Raw genomic sequence first — 16,504 nt, forward strand, 5'->3', positions numbered from 1 at the left:
AACCAAGATGTGCTCGAAAACGTGGTTCCCATTTAGCAAAATCACTAAATTTCATCAACCAAGGACATTTCGAGTGAAATCCTATTTCCGAATCAAGATGTAACATTTGTTGCAATAATACGTTCTGAGAGGCCAATGCATAATAACCAACCACGTTGACCAAAATTTAAACTTAAGGGTTTAAACTGAAACTTAAGTAACGAATGAGTGAAGTTGGGTGATAACGAATTAAGAACAGTAACTTAACGAATGAAATGGTGTAAGGATGACGAATGAAAGGACGAATGAGCAGCGAATAAGTAACGAATGAAAATGACGAATCAATGACGAAAGTGTAGCGAGTGAGTGAGCACGAATTACAAATTTTTTAATAACGAATTAGCTATAATGAATAACGAATGAGTTTGTTATTCAGTTGTAACAAACTTTACACGTGTCACGAATCAGTTAGACACTGATAACGAATGACAACACATGCATAATGAAGGAGTCATAACGAATTAAGATAATCTTCAAATCTTCAAACCTTCAAACCCAGATTTCCAGATTTCCAGACTTCTGGAAAATTTCCATACCCAAAATTCGCAATACAACAAATTAACAAAATGGATTACAACATCAATATTGCACAAAATAAGTCAATCAAATACTCAAATTACTCGTAATCATCCCGCGAATCCTCGTATCCTATTCCGTAAACCTTAACTCAATCCGCCGATTACAAAAATCCACAAAATCGAACCTCAGATTCTCCTGTTCCGTACACACTCAAATCCGAATCAAAATCATCTCAAACAATCACAATAACTCAATTCAGTCCACTAAACCTTACTCAACCAAAACCGAACACAATTTCACCCAATTCAATCCTCAATTAATATATCATAATGTTAATTCAATCAAATTCGATACAACTAACTTTAAACCAATAATTAACCAATAAACACCAAATCCTCTATTAATCCATATCAATTTACCTTAAATCAAGAGCAATCAAAGTCTGGATGCTCTGATACCACTTGTTGAACACCGATTAGATCCAATCAACACATATCCATAATATATTGATTAGAACGTAGATCGTGTGAGTGTGCAGTTACGCTTCGGATGCTTCGACATAGAATAGATCAACCCAGTTCCCGTTCTTTTCCAGTGCACTCGCTTTATATCTCCGACACACAAGGAAGGATGCGGTGGCAAGGAAGGAGCCCTGGCCGATGTCCGTCCGGTCATTCCGCTGGCATCTCGCATTCACTCCCCCGTTTGACTGCCGCTCGGGGATGTAGTTGTAGATATGTTAGTCTTAGTGGGTCGTTGGCTCCACTTGTTATCTCCTTCTATGACATGTTGTCGTCGTTATATGATATGCTATTAATTAGGTAGTTATATGATTATAATATTAACGAAGTATTTGTGAAAGAGAGAATGGATAGAGGTTCGGTATATAGCTTAAACAATACTTAAATTATGAAGGCATCATCCTGCCTTATATAGATGATGGATCCCATTCGTTACACAACCCATAACGAATGGTCTCCGTTATTAACTTTACATAAGTTAAACGAAAGGTATAGTGAATGACTCATTCGGTATACCCCCATTCGTCAACATTCCATGACGAATGGGTTACATACATATCGAACTAAGGTCCATTCGTTAAACATCCTTAACGAATGGACTGTACAAGATAACGAATGGGCTCATTCGTTAAACATCCTTAACGAATATGCCTTACATAACGAATGGGAATATATTTCCATAAATACCCCTTACATTATAATAATAATAAATTACAAACGATAAGTTACAAAGACTCGAGACGACAAAACCGTGCACTAACAAGTAGCCCTTCAACCCTTTGATGTGGATCCCCTATTCTTACAACAAATTTTTTTTTTGTGAGGCAAACTGATGAGTTTTCTTGGGTGGAGATGTGACATGTTTTGAGGAAGAAACAACAGTCATATGTCTTTGTGGACTTTGTGATGCCACGGGTGATTTAGGCACCTCATAATCCCGAATTATCTTTTTAGTTTTCTTTGTGGATTTCCTGGAAGTTTTATTTTTGGTGGTAGGTGTGGGTTTCAAGGTACTAGGTTGAGTACCATGATCACCTAGATCAGTGGGCTCATTTGTAACTTTGGTGCCAAAGCATCAGTAGTTTGTGCGGGTTCCTCTTCATCAACCAAAAGTCGATGATTTGGAATCCTTCATTCTCTCATTGATCTCATTGTTAAGACTTTGGCTTTGAACTAGTGATCCTTGGATCAAATATGAGTTTGGTAATACCTTCATGAGCTATAACGTAACAAATATTGGAAACATTAAAATATGGGTTTCCTTTTGGTGTTGTCATTGCTTTTACATTGTTGACTAAGTCATTAAAAAGTGAGTTTAAAAAGTAGTATTTTTCACCAGTTAGAATGGAATAAGCCAGATATTGAACATTTAATGGCAATTCATTCCGACAAGTGGTTTTGCAAGACATACACTGAAGCAAGGTATGAAAATGAACTTCATTGAATATGGAAATAGGTTTTCGTAAAGGGTAGCCTTTTGGGTAGAACCCAAACACCCTCTCTTAGTGAGTTCAGACTTCAGTGTCTGTGCAACAATTTTAATAGGAAAATCATCATCATTTAACTCCAAATGTTGTGAAAGGAATGAAGATGGTACAAATACCTATGTGTGACCTACCTTTGTTTTAATAAGCAATGGCGTCTTAATATCCTCTGCATATTGGATAGAAGTGTTCTTCCAAAAGTAATTGAGGGTTTGGGGATAAACATCATGATCAATCGTCAGTAGATTGAAGAATCTGATTCCAGTAAGTGTTCAAATCATGTTGTCATACTCTGGATGTGCATGTATTGTGATGAGAGATGGCAACAAATTATGAGGATACTTGAATTGCAGGTTTCTAGGGTTTTGAGCCATGATTAAAGTGGATGAAGGAACGATGACGGTATAAAATAAGTGAGTGATCCCGTCGAACCCTCCCACTATGTGTATGCATTTGCATAACTTCCACCATAAGAATAGAAAACACGTTGCAAGCAAGTTCACGTATAATCATAAACAATATGCAAGAATAGTATTAACATGTACGATAATTGTGCATCGGTTTATAACAAACACATAACTAATGAAATAAAACTTGTGACATGCTACACCCCAAAAATATTAAAAGTGTTAAAATGGGGTTAACAAAAACCAAATTGTAATGAGAAATACGGTAACGAGAAGACGGTCATGGTTTAAGCGAGCTAGATAGTTCCGCAAGAAGTTCCGATGATGTGTTGTAAAACACACTTATTTTCCGTACCTTTTTATCATCTTTTGATTGCTTAATTATATAATAAATAATGTTTTTAACTCGTTTTAACTTGATTTTACAAAGTTTATTATTTTGTGTAGGTTACGAGTTTTAAAAGAGAAAAGGTTCGAGTTTTGGATGACAGAAGAGGCTTTTACGATCAAGTTTGAAGACAAAACTCAAGGCCCGACCCAAGCCCACAAGAAGAAAGCCTTTCATGTATTATATATAATATATTATAAACAAATAAAAAACCCTAAGCACAAGCACCCTGGCTGCTCTCTAATTGCCAGTCGGATAGCAGGAAGAACGAAACAAATATTGTGGAATTGGTCGGCTAGTGTATTGTTTTTTTTGTTTGTTTGGAGGAGTATATGGTTGTCTCCTTAAAGGAGACCATTTAAAATCTGATTTTGGTTGATAATTCATGTGGACGGCAGCTAGTGAACAAACAAATATATTATAAAGATTACAATCTCAAAACTCTTCCCATACAATCCGATCGAAACAGGAGGCAACAAGGAAGAAGAGAAAAATATTATTTTGTGAGCTTGTTGATGGCTTGGAGAGGAAGGAGATCGTTAAGGATAACTTGGTACAACAACTAGGGTTCATCCTCATCATTTATTTCAGCCATAATCATTGAGTAAAACACCATAAACTTTTTGTTCTTGTTCAAGACTCATACTTGTTGATTTTGATATTTAACTTGAATTGTTTTGCAGTTATATTGAAGATTGAGTTGTGCTTGATTGATATTGATTATTGAATGAGTTTAATTATGTTTTGGTTGAGTTTTATGATGTTTATATTAAGTGTTTGCTGCTGTCCAAAAATAATGTTAGGCTAAACTTGTTAGTTCTACCTAGGTTTGATGAATATTGTTAGGTTTTAGTAAGTAATATGGATTGTTGATCATCATGACTTGATTTTTTAATGAGAGTTTGGTTTAATATTGAATTAGGTTGTGTTTATTGGCTGTGATTTGATTAATTATACTCATATAACTCTTGCTTTGATTGATTGATTTTAGCTTGTTTGAACTCTTTACTTTGTGTTTAGAGATTGTTTGCGGGAAGTAAAACTGTAGGGTTTAGTTGGGTATGTTAATTAGTTAAATTCAAAGGGTATGCACCTTCTTAGAGTCCTAGAGGTGATAGGAAGTAAACTCGTTTAATAACTTTTACTTGTTAAGATTAGGATCGCGCGAGAGCGGACTCGGTTCTTGTCGGGTTTAGGTTTGTGAGCGATTAGTTGATCTAGTTTAAGTTAAACCAAATGGTTCCCCTATCCATGGCTGCGTAGTATTCGTTTCCATTAGCGTCGTGTGTCGATGAGACCGAGAGGAGAGTCGACATTAGAACACTTAACAATTCATTTCCCGGTTTGTTCTTAAAATCAATTAAGTGTAAGTTAGGGTTTGTTAGTAAGACCGAGAGGTGATCTAGCTTTCTTGAGTGAGCCTTAGTTGTGTCATTCTTAGATACCGGTGTCGTGAGATTATTAAATCCATTAGCTTGTTAAACCTTCAATAGGATTCTTACCTAGGTAGACGTTTTCTCCATTGTTAAGTCTCATTCTTAAAGTTTCGTTAAGTCTTGTTAGGTTAAGTCTTTTAATTTAGTAGTAAGTTAGGTCAAGTAGTTTAATAATTAAAAATCATTTAAAAAAATATTATTCTTAGGAAGGTCTTTTCTAGGGTTAGTGATCATAGATGTTTTCACGTGTCCTTGTGTTCGATACTCGGACTTCCTTAGGTCTATACTACTTTTGATCGGTACACTTGCCGGTTGTGTGTGGATTCATAAGGAGTTTCATTTTATAAATTTAACGCTTAGTTGTGAGTTCCATAGAAAGAGCATCATTAGACACACATCATCCGTTTGTCCTATTTTATAAAGTCGTAAAAAAAATAAATATCTATAATAAAAGAAAAACGAGTTTATAATAGATTTGGGATCGTTACAGTGTTCTCTCAAGATTTCTAAATAAATTAATTAGTATTCTTACAAGTCCTTATAATTATTAGTATTTGTATTATTTATGGTTAAAAGAAAATATATAGGTTTATAAAAGATTATATATATATACATATATATATACCCAAAACATTTGACGAGAATTTATTTTAAAAGTTTAACGAGGTTTGGTTCGTTAAATAAGTGTAAACAATATTAGTTTTTTTAATTAGAGTTTAAATAAAATGATGCAATTGATTAAAACAAATAACAGAAAAAAATGATAAAAATAACATCAGAAAAAATCGGACCAGAGGGATCGAATCCGCGTCCCTAGTCGGGTCTAAGCTTTAACTTGAAGTGCACTGGCCAACCAGGCCAGTGGCTAACTCGTTCAAACTATGAAACGAAGAATACTTAAACAGAATCCCAAATTAAACTAAGAACCCTAAGATTCAATCTAACTCAACTAATCATTGTTTGCCCCCAGTCAATCAAAATTGACAGAGGGATTTTATTCCCCTATGAAAACCGATATGCATGCATGTAACAATTACCTTAATTGGTTACAAATTGCAAGAAACGACGAGTTAGGGTTTGCGGCTAAGTATGAAATCAAACGAGGTCCATAACTGTTACAATAATGCAATTAGGATAGGGGTTTGTCTTGTGATGGTGAGATGATGGTGTGGAGCAATTTAATTGAGTTTTGAACATGTATTTATAGTGTAACAAGGTCAAAATCAGCCGCGCATACGAGTTAACGAATTGATCCAAAATTGATTCGTTTTACCTATCAATCAACAAGGTATACCATAACTAAGGTGTCGTGGAGGTTGAGGGTCAATCAAATCCAGGAATTTATGGATAAACTGAATCAAAACTAGAAAGGGGGTGTCGGTGGTAGCGACGGGGAGGAAGGAGAAATGGCCGGAAATAGTTTAAACAAATTGCAATCAGGTCCCTCATGTTTGATTTTTGGGTTTAAAGAAATAAAATGCAAATACGAGGGTTAAAGTTGCATATAATTGATACGTTAAAATGCAAATAAATATAATATAATTAATAATAATTTGCCCTTTTTATTAAATACGAGGATCCACTTACGAACAGGTACGTAAAATGAAAACAAATATTAAACCAATTTGACGAATGTCATAGCATTTCCAACTTTTAGGAAATTTCATCCCGAAATTTGGAGTTAACATCCGTATCAAATAGATGCGGATACTTAGACTTCATTTGGTCTTCACGCTCCCAAGTGAATTCTGCATTACACTTGGATTCCAAACGAACCTTGACCTAAGGGATTCGACAACGCTTGGTTTCCTTATTCATTCGATCCATTATTTCCATCGATCTTTCAACGAAGTGAATTGTCTTATCGATATGTACCTTGTTGAGAGGGATATGAAGGTTCCCATTGGCTAGACACTTTCGAAGGTTCGAAACATGAAACACGAGATGAATGCCTTGAAGCTCTTGCGCGAGCTCGAGGAGATAGGCCACATCTTCAATTTGTTCCAGGATCTTAAATGGACCAACAAGATGGGGGGATATTTCACCCTTCACACCGAAACAGACTACTCCTTTCAAAGGTGAAACCTTGAGGAGGACAAGGTCGCCGACTTTGAATTCCAAGGGTCGTCGTCGCTTATCAGCGTAAGACTTTTGGCGACTTCTAGCAATAAGAAGATTATTATGAATTTGAGCTATTTTATCGGTGGTATCCTATACCATTTGGGGTCTAGTGGGCTGAGTTTCATTGATTTCGTTCTAACAATAGAAGAACGACATTTACGGCCGTAGAGAGCTTTGAATGGAGCTATTTTGATGATCGAATGATAACTATTATTTTACAAAAACTCAACCAACGAAAGGTGAGTATCCCAATTACCACCAAAATCAAGCACACAAGTTCTTAGCATATCTTCATGGGTTTAAATGGTTCTTTCAGACTAACCATCTGTTTGAGGATAATAAGCGGTGCTAAGATCTAAACGGGTTCCCAAAGCGGTTTGAAGTGAATTCCAAAAATGAGACACGAAACTACCATCACGGTCAGTTATAATTCTCAAAGGTATACCATGGCGACAAACAATCTCATTGACATAGATTTGACCAAGCTGATCGATCGGAAGCTTTTCGTGAATGGGAATGAAATGGGCTGACTTGTTTAATCGATCGACAATTACCAAAATACTATCACGTTGCCTCTCTGTGGTTGGAAGTTTTATGACGAAGTCCATCGTAATGTTCTCCCACTTCCATGACAAAAATAAAAGGTTGCAAGAGTAAACCAGCAAGGTCTTTGATGCTCGACTTTTACCTTAGCAGATGTTAAACATATTCCGACAAAGATAGCGATATCTTTCTTCATATCGGGCCACCAGAAAGTCATTCGAAGGTCGAAATACATTTTAACCGCACCAGGGTGGATAGAATACCGTGATTTGTGAGCTTCGTCCATTATATATGTGCGAAGATTGTCAAGATCTGGGACCCAAAGGTATTTGATGAAAATAGAGCAAACCATCACGCTTGGTTTCGAGTTGGAGTTCAACACCACACGACATCTCTTTGTACATATTGCCTCTAGTGACGGAGATGTGTTGGGCCTCAAAGATACGTAGATGAATATTGGTTTGAATAACAACGCTGAGAAGAAGAATCCTTTTAACATGGGTTTTGCGACTAAGGGCATCAGTTACCACGTTTGCTTTACGGGGATGGCAACGTATTTCGCAATAGTAGTCACTAAGAAGTCCGACCCATCGTCGTTTCCTCGTGTTTAAATCTTTTTGGTCAAAAATATGTTGGAGACTCTTGTGGTCGGTGAATACCACGCATTTTATTCCATACAAATAGTGTCTCCAAATTTTCAATGTGAATACTTTTGTCGTGACGCATAGGTGATGGCATTGCCTCGTTGCATGAGAACGCAACCGAGACCTTGATTCGAGGCATCACAATAGACAGCAAAATCCTCGTTTCCTTCTGGAAGGGCTAGGATAGGAGCTTTGCAAAGCATGCGCTTCAAGGTTTGAAAAGCTTCATCTTGCTTAGCCCCCCACTCATAAGGTTTACCCTTATAAGTTATGGAGGTGAGGGGTAAAGCGATCTTGGAAAGGTTCAGAATGAAGCGACGACAATAACCAGCAAAACTGAGAAAGGATCGAACTTCCGTGGGTAAAGTTGGGGTCTTCCAGTTAACAGCTTTGATTTTAACGGGATCGACGTGAATGTGTTTTTCGTTAACGATACAACCAAGGAACTGGACTTCGTTTAACCAAAACTCGCACTTGGAAAATAGTTGTTCTTGTTTCAATAACTCGGTGATATCGTGCAAATGATTTTCATGCTCAACTTTAGATTTCAAGTAAATGAGGATTTCGTCAATGAACACGATCACGAACTTATCAAGATAAGGCTTGCATAACAGTTCATGAGGTCCATAAACACCGCAGATGCATTGGTCAAGTCGAAAGGCATAGCCATAAATTCGTAAAGATCGTAACGAGTTCGAAAAGAGGTTTTTGGTATATCTTCCTCATGAACGCGCAATTGGTGATAACCCGAACGAAGATCGATTTGAAAAGCAAGATGCGCCTTGAAGTTGATCTAAAAGGTCGTCAATTTTAGGCAAAGGGTAACGGTTCTTAATCATTAGTTTATCAAGTTCACGATAGTCGATACACGATCGAAAGAAACCATCCTTATTTTTAACTAAAAGAACAGGTGCGACCCAAGGTGACGAACTTGGGCGGATGAAACCTTTGCTAGAGATTTCTTGGAGTTGACTCACTAGCTCTTGAATTTTTAAGGTGCGAAACGATAAGGAGCTTTGGAAATGGGATTTGCACCAGGCACGAGATCGATATAAAACTCCACTTCACGAGTAGGAGGAAAACCAGAAACGTCGTCAGGGAAAATTTCAGGAAAATTACGAACTACCTGAATGCCTTTTATTGTCTTCCTTTCTTGTTTCTTTTTCACGACGTTGGAAAGGAAAGCCACATACTTTTTACATAATTATTTTTGGGCTTGGGTACACGACATAAGCTTGAGCCCCTTGAAAGGCTTTTCGCCGAAAATACGCAAAGTTTTATCGTCGTCTAGTGATGCGTGCAGTGTTAGTAAAATATAAAAGGATGGGATGATTTAGATTTTGCACAAGATCGTGTTTTAAATTTATAAAAGTGATTCTTACTAAGACTAAACTCACACAAAATAGGTAAGTGTACATATCGTATATGTAGAATAGTATTGGTAAGAACCAAATATCGATCTGTGGACACAAATTTTTTCTAAGTAATGAATCTTTGTTTTAGTTCAATCAGAGAGTTTTAATCATTTTGGGGTTGATTTTTAAACTTTTTATAAAATAGAAGTACTTATATATATATATATATATATATATATATATATATTATGTAGGTGACAAGAAGAGAAATTCTAAATGAGTAATTCAACTATATGAAAGTTACCATCTAAGATCAAGAATCCACTCCATTCTTCCTTGATGACTATTAAATAAACATGTGATAAACTTGTCCTAATAATATATGATAGAATAGTCCCTCATTTCTAAGCGAACATATCATATGACATAAAAGAAAGTAGCATGCATATTTTCAAGTCCATGATATGCTTAATATCATGCTACCACGAGAATGTCAATTTAAGTAGACAAGTAGTTTGGTAAAGTAGAATGATTATGATTGACTTCGATTTCTCAAACACCAACCCTAACAACTTCGAGTGGTTGTAGTTACCTCACACAACCTCCCCTTGGTTGATTTGATTAGGTTATAGTTACACATTCCATTAACATATGATTTCTTTAACTAGCATGATAACCTAAGCAATCGTGTTAACAATGTTATTTTAGAATTATCAAAACTAGAGAAATAGATCATAACTTATATCTCATCATTTCTAAGTCCAACATAAGGTTTCATATTTTATCTTTTAATAAGTTATCAAAGTATTCTTTATACCATTACTAGTCTCCAAGAACATGAATGATTTTTAGTCATCAACCTTGATGGATTGAGTTAAAGTGATAAAATATTTCTTTATCAAATGATAATTGCAAAATAACCATGTACTTTACCAAACTAAACCACATGTTTCACATAATCATTAAGTAAAACAAAGCTTCTATATAGATTTTAGATAGTAAATGGAGTTTAGCTCATAATAAGCATTGTTATGAACATTAAAAGAGATGATGATAACAAACACATGATTAAAATAGACCAATCTAACCAAATGTGAATGAATCTTCTTTCTTAATGATGATGATGGATGATGATGATAATGATGATGATGGATAACAATGGTAACCTCCAAGTCTTCAAACTCTCCAAAAGATCTTCACCATGGGTGTAATGTGGGTGTTTTTATAAGAGAAACCCGTATAGAGATTTTTTTTCAAGCACACTTGATTAATGCAACATGCTCCTATATTTATAGGCATTATGGAGAGGCGGGTACGACCCGGCGCTTCTGGAGGCATGCCCCCCGTGTCCAGGTGTCCAGTTGCATTAAATGCTATGTCAGATCGTACATGATGACTCACCACGGGGGCGTGCTTCCTGAGGCACGACCCCGTGCTTTTGGTGACTTGTTAAATCTCTTTTGTCTTTTCTGAAAGGTGACCACGGCCCCAATGCCTTCTGAGGCACGACCTCGTGCTTATTTATCAAGTATTTTGTCTTTTCTTGCAGATTTTTGTGTTTTCTTGCATCTAGAGACATGGGGTGTGCCCAGGGGCATGGGGGCGTGTTCAGGTGTTTTCTTGGTTTTTCTTTCGTTTTTCTTCGGCTTTTTGCTTGTTGAGGCTTGGGTTTACCTGAAAATACATTTTAATATGATAAGTAGCTGTTTAGTTTAGAGCAGTGACGAATTTAGAATAAAAGTTCACGAGCATTCCAAATTTTTTTAGAACTACTAATAATTGAATTTTGCAAATAATATATAGTTAATTGATCAATATGGATATTGAAGGTGGGGAGTGGGCGCAATGATATCTGACGACTAATTTGGCAAACATGAAACAGTTAATGTATCAATTTAAAAGTTGTAGCTTAAAAATGTGTGCATGATAGGTTTCGAACCTGCGTTTGTAGCGTTGGTAGAGTCCAAGTGAATTATAATGATGCTTGATAACCATTCCAACGAACCTAGATCATGTCATTAAAATGCTAAACATAATATACATATTAGTTTTCTAAGAATATTAAAACCTTAAATATTTGCACTTTGTCGATAAAGTCAAGGGGTAACCCTAAGCTCTACCTAAATCCGCCCTTTGTTAGAGTAAATTTGCAATTCATTTGAGCAGAGTTTTAGTATTGTTGAATGCTTATGGTTGATTTGAACATTTAATCTATACTTTTGGGAGAAATAAGAATGGTTGAACCGATTTGAACCAGACATGGTCCGATCCGAACTATCGAATCAAGCTGAAAAAATTGTTACGTAACGATAGTCAACCGACCCCAAAAATTTTCAACCTCCGTAAAGTAATAACCGGATCCACATTGACCGGATTCGGAACACAAAACCCGGTATAAAAATCATATAATTATTAATACAAAATATTTCTAATAATAAATAAATAGTATAAATTGAATGTGGCTCAATGGTAGAGCACTCATTTTACAAGTGAGAGGTAGGGGGTTCAAACCTCACTATCACCAATTTATATGTTCGAGTCCTGATCTCATCCGGTTTTACCGGCTCCTCGCTGTCGTACCATTTGGCGGGCGTGGGGTCAGGTTTTATCCGGTAAATCCCTCAATAGGTAGACCGCTAGGGGCTCCGTCCGTTCGGACTAGTGGCCGGTTGGGCTATCTTTAGTTGGTCGTTAAAAAAATAATAATAATTAATAGTGTGTGCATATTATTTTGAAAATATAATATAAATACTTTTAGGAGCAGGGTTTTTCTAATAATACCAACTGAGAGAGAGAGAGAGAGAGACTAGGGTTTAGAGTGACCGACCGGAATGAAAGCTTTAACCTCCGACCAGGTTCTGCAAGCCACCGATTCTAACGCTGTTACATCCGTTACCTTCACGCACAGAGCTTTATCCGATGTAACAACAACTTCAATCCAAACCTCGTTAATTTCATCTTCTGTTCACTCTAATCCTGATTATTATTATTATTATTAGGTTTCGTGTTTGGCTGAATTCAAGAAGCTGGAGAGACTAGACCTCACTTTCAATAACCTCTCGTCTCTAGAGGTAATCTATAATCATTCATTCATTTCATTCCTAGACCTCTTTTGACCCAAAGCTTGGCTGTGCAGTCTGAGACTAATTCATACAAGTCCAAAAGACCCCAAATTTATAAGCTCAATAACTAAACCAGTTGACCTCAACTCGTTTGCACACTAATATGAAGTCACGTGTCAAATAATTTTTGTTTCTGAATAATAAATAAATATTCTATTTTTATTTTTTTTGTTGAAGGCCCAATTAATTTGGTTTTATGTGACTGATTAATAAACTAGGGTTTGAAGCCATGTGTGAATTTGAAGTGGTTATCAGTTAAGCAGAACAAGCTTCGAAGCTTAAAAGGGATCGGAGGCTGTGTCTCTCTAACGGTAAGTTATAATGATAAAGTGAGAAAACATATGCACCTTCAGAACTTGAACATTAATTGCTCAACTTTAATCCGTTAATAACATGTTTCATTATTGCAATATGTTGTAACCAGGTACTTAATGCTGGAAGCAATATGATCCAGTCAATGGATGAGGTCAGCAATCTTGTAAGGCTACGCGCACTAATACTGAATGGTAACACTTTTATGTTCTCTTTGCGCCTTAATCTTCTAATATACTGTTTAGGCTCACTGTAGGAGACTAATAAAATTTACTGTTTTTTTGATAGACAATGAGATCACTTCAATTTGCAGGCTTGATAAGATGAAAGAATTAAATACCGTAGGTATGATATATGTACTGGATTATATATATATATATATATATCCAGTTATACATGTATAATTGAATTAGATGCCTGATTTCTGTATTTGTGCTCGGCAGTTCTTTCAAAGAATCCAATTTCTAAAATTGGTGAAAGTTTGAGCAAGGTCAAATCAATCACAAAGGTAAGCTGTTTTAACAACACAACTTTAATTTAAATTTCTTGGGATTCTGTGTATGTTCCTTTTGTCTGAAATATAAATGTGTTGACTTTGACTCTAGCTCTCTCTTTCGAACTGCAAAATTCAAGACATTGATTCTTCATTAAAGTCGTGTACAGAGTTGAGAGAACTAAGGCTTGCTCACAATGAGATTCGGGTATGTTGTGATGTAGATATGAATTTACGTTAATTTAGGTATGTTATTTTTCTTTTTTCCAGATTTACTCTTATGTTAATTTAAGCAAAAGATTTTATAAATCATTAGCCAATATGGATGTAAGAAAAATAAAAAACACAAGCCATTTGTATAGATGAATCATTAAAATATCAAATGTTGATATTAAACAAAAGTATAATAACAAAATTACAAAGAGTAATACTAAATATATATACAGGTTTTTAACAATTATCGTCTATATACCATGTATTCAGAGTTATTGTTTGACTACAAAGTATGTATTTATAATTTGTATTATATTATTTAGAATACTAAACACTGATAATTAAACATGTGAAAGGTAGTTTAATCCAAAGGGTTAAGCAGGAATTCTTTGAAATATTAGCTAAAAGTATATCGGCTTAAACGAGTTAAAAGACATGATACATATGTAAATTCTTAGAACCTTAAAAGTGCTTTCTTCAAAGAGTTGGTTAAATAGCTTACTGAAAGATCATTTTAATCATATTTAATACATTAATTTTTATAAAATAATTAAAAAAAAGAACAAAAGGTATTGAATCAAGCCAAATGAGTTAAAAGTTACAACCACTCATTTTGACCCAAACTTGTTTTGACACATTTACCCAATCCTACTAGTATAAGATGTCATTATGCACTTGTCAATCTAGCATATATGCTGGTTATAAACATTATTACATACAACACTAATTTGGTTCTTGATTATACATTTTTTTTGTTTTCTTGGTTAATTATTTTGTCAGACTCTTCCAAGTGAGTTGACTCGAAACACAAAAATCCAAAATTTGGATTTGGGAAACAACTTGATTATGAGGTGGTCAGATCTGAAGGTAAGCCAATCCATAAAAGCTCATATTTTATCATCTTTATTGGTACCATAATTTACTTGTAAAACTTACAGTTTCATTTTGGATTTCAGATACTTTCATCATTAGTAAACTTAAAAAATCTGAACGTAGCCGGGAACCCTGTTGCCGAAAAGGATTCATTAGCAAAAAAGGTAACATTTTTATAGGCAATAAGTTTGGATCTTGAATTAGGGTTTATAAACTAAAAACATGTCTACTGATGCAGATAAAGAAGTTGATTCCAGGCTTGCAAATATATAATGCAAAACCGATTGATAAAGCTATGAAGAGCGTGATGGTTGATGCAGCTGAGAATCTTTTAGTTGATGCTTGGGATAATGATAATAAAAACGGACAGAAACGTAAAGAAGATAAACCAATAATACCAATAAAAGAAGACAATGAGGAGAATATCACTATAACAGATCCTGTTTCAGAGAAGAAACCAAAACGTAAATCACGGGGGTTAAAAGACGGACCCATCACAGAGGAGGAAGGGATAAAAAGGTCCAAGAAAGTCAAATTTGATGAAGAAAAGGTGCATGTTGATGCCAATGAGAAAAATGAAAATATAAACGAAATGAGAGTTGATGACGATGGTAATAATAATAATGATGATGTTGTAGTGGGAAAGAAAAAGAAGAAAGTTAAGAGCAAAACGAGAGGTTCTTCTGCAGTGCAGTTATTGGGATCGGACGCCCAAATTGGGTTAGGTGGTGAGTCAGCTTGGGATAGCTGATCCTTTTCGGGTTATGACTTGCAGCATATTTCTGGAGAACCTTGAAATTACTCGTGAGAGTTACATTTTGCAGGTTAGCTTAAATGTTTTGTATTTGTTATGTTAAAAGATTTACGTAGGTGTAACACTAGTGTGTTCTTTTAGCAAAGCCCGTGGTATTACTATCTTTTCTGTTAGTATTAACATGTTTATTAAACTTTATGAAATTAGAATTTTGTTCAACAAGAGATAGTGGAAGAAGGTTGCATATAACATAGGAAGAGTATATGAAATGTGTGAGTAGCAAAACAGTTAGGTTGGGTTTGTGTAATGGGTCAAAAACAGTTCGGGCTGAAACGAGCAGTATAAAAAGCAGGTCAAATGGGTTGAGTAACATATCAAAGCGGGAGAGTTAGAAAAATAATCATTCTGTGCGTGTGTGCACATATGTTGTGAATATATGTGATTATTTTGCTTGTCATCGTTAAAAGAAATATAGCAAGCGAACCGGTAAGTTCACTTTAAAATGTGCCATTTAAACGTTTGGTGTTACGTGCCAAACTCATGTAATCGTGCGTAAGATTCTTCATTGCATTACTAGTCCCGTGTTGCCATTTTACTAGCTTTAACTTAGTTGTATTTCTTTTCCTTTACACACGTGTTTAGTTAGAAGTGGTGGAGAGTTACTTCTAATCTGGAGCCACATCTGGCTGCCAGGCTAACAAACATATAATTCTTTCTTTTTTAGATAATTACCTTACATCAAAGTATTCAAAATTTTGAGGTCTTTTTCTGACCTAATGACAATCCTTCCATACTACACAATGCGTGTTGTTAGTTATCCTATAAATAGGGAATTATACCTTGGTACGTCGGTGATATGAAAATATACATATACTATGCATAGACTAAGAACATAATTACGTGTGCCATAACGTCCCTTTGACAATCATGTCATGTCATGTTAGTGAGTTGGTGTGCTGGAATGATGAACCTGTCAAAGTCTTAATAGGAGTTCCGTATTAGGCGTAAGTTTTGTTAACACGTCAAAAACAAGTCGGTGAGCTATGAATAGGCTAAACTTGTAAACTAGTTGAACTTATATTTAATTAAGTTGAGAGTGTTAAGGTGCACTCAAACATACATCAACATCACATAACGGGAAATTTTAAACTACTATCAATCTAATCTATATATTAAAGAGTTCTCTCTCTCTCTCTCCTATGACAACTTCTTGGCCTTGTGACCTTGTCTGACGCCGGGTAGCTTCAGATGCATCTTCTGTGATGTACCTTCCTCACGAG

General features: G+C 35.4%; 1 protein-coding gene across 1 annotated transcript; it reads left to right on the forward strand.

Annotated features, from left to right (window-relative positions):
* The first annotated feature begins 12,288 nt into the window (after window positions 1-12,288).
* Window positions 12,289-15,443, forward strand: LOC143578302 (uncharacterized). The gene is made up of 10 exons (XM_077061925.1): window positions 12,289-12,378; window positions 12,457-12,528; window positions 12,798-12,890; window positions 13,004-13,085; window positions 13,180-13,236; window positions 13,335-13,399; window positions 13,497-13,592; window positions 14,378-14,464; window positions 14,554-14,634; window positions 14,709-15,443. Exons 1-10 carry the CDS (start codon window positions 12,289-12,291, stop codon window positions 15,219-15,221), a joined length of 1,236 nt encoding a protein of 411 aa, XP_076918040.1. The 3' UTR covers window positions 15,222-15,443.
* Window positions 15,444-16,504: the final 1,061 nt, after the last annotated feature.

This window comes from Bidens hawaiensis, unplaced genomic scaffold (assembly GCF_021521415.1).
Source record: "Bidens hawaiensis isolate Kalapana, Puna unplaced genomic scaffold, B.hawaiensis_p1.1 tig00029123_1, whole genome shotgun sequence".
In the NCBI taxonomy this organism is placed as follows: Eukaryota; Viridiplantae; Streptophyta; class Magnoliopsida; order Asterales; family Asteraceae; genus Bidens; species Bidens hawaiensis.

Coding starts and splice junctions, on each gene's coding strand:
- LOC143578302 (XM_077061925.1), top strand. CDS start 12,289: ATGAAAGCTTTAACCTCCGACCAGGTTCTGCAAGCCACCGATTCTAAC. Junction 13,086..13,179: donor ACGCGCACTAATACTGAATG/GTAACACTTTTA, acceptor TTTTTTTGATAG/ACAATGAGATCACTTCAATT. Junction 13,593..14,377: donor TTGCTCACAATGAGATTCGG/GTATGTTGTGAT, acceptor TTATTTTGTCAG/ACTCTTCCAAGTGAGTTGAC.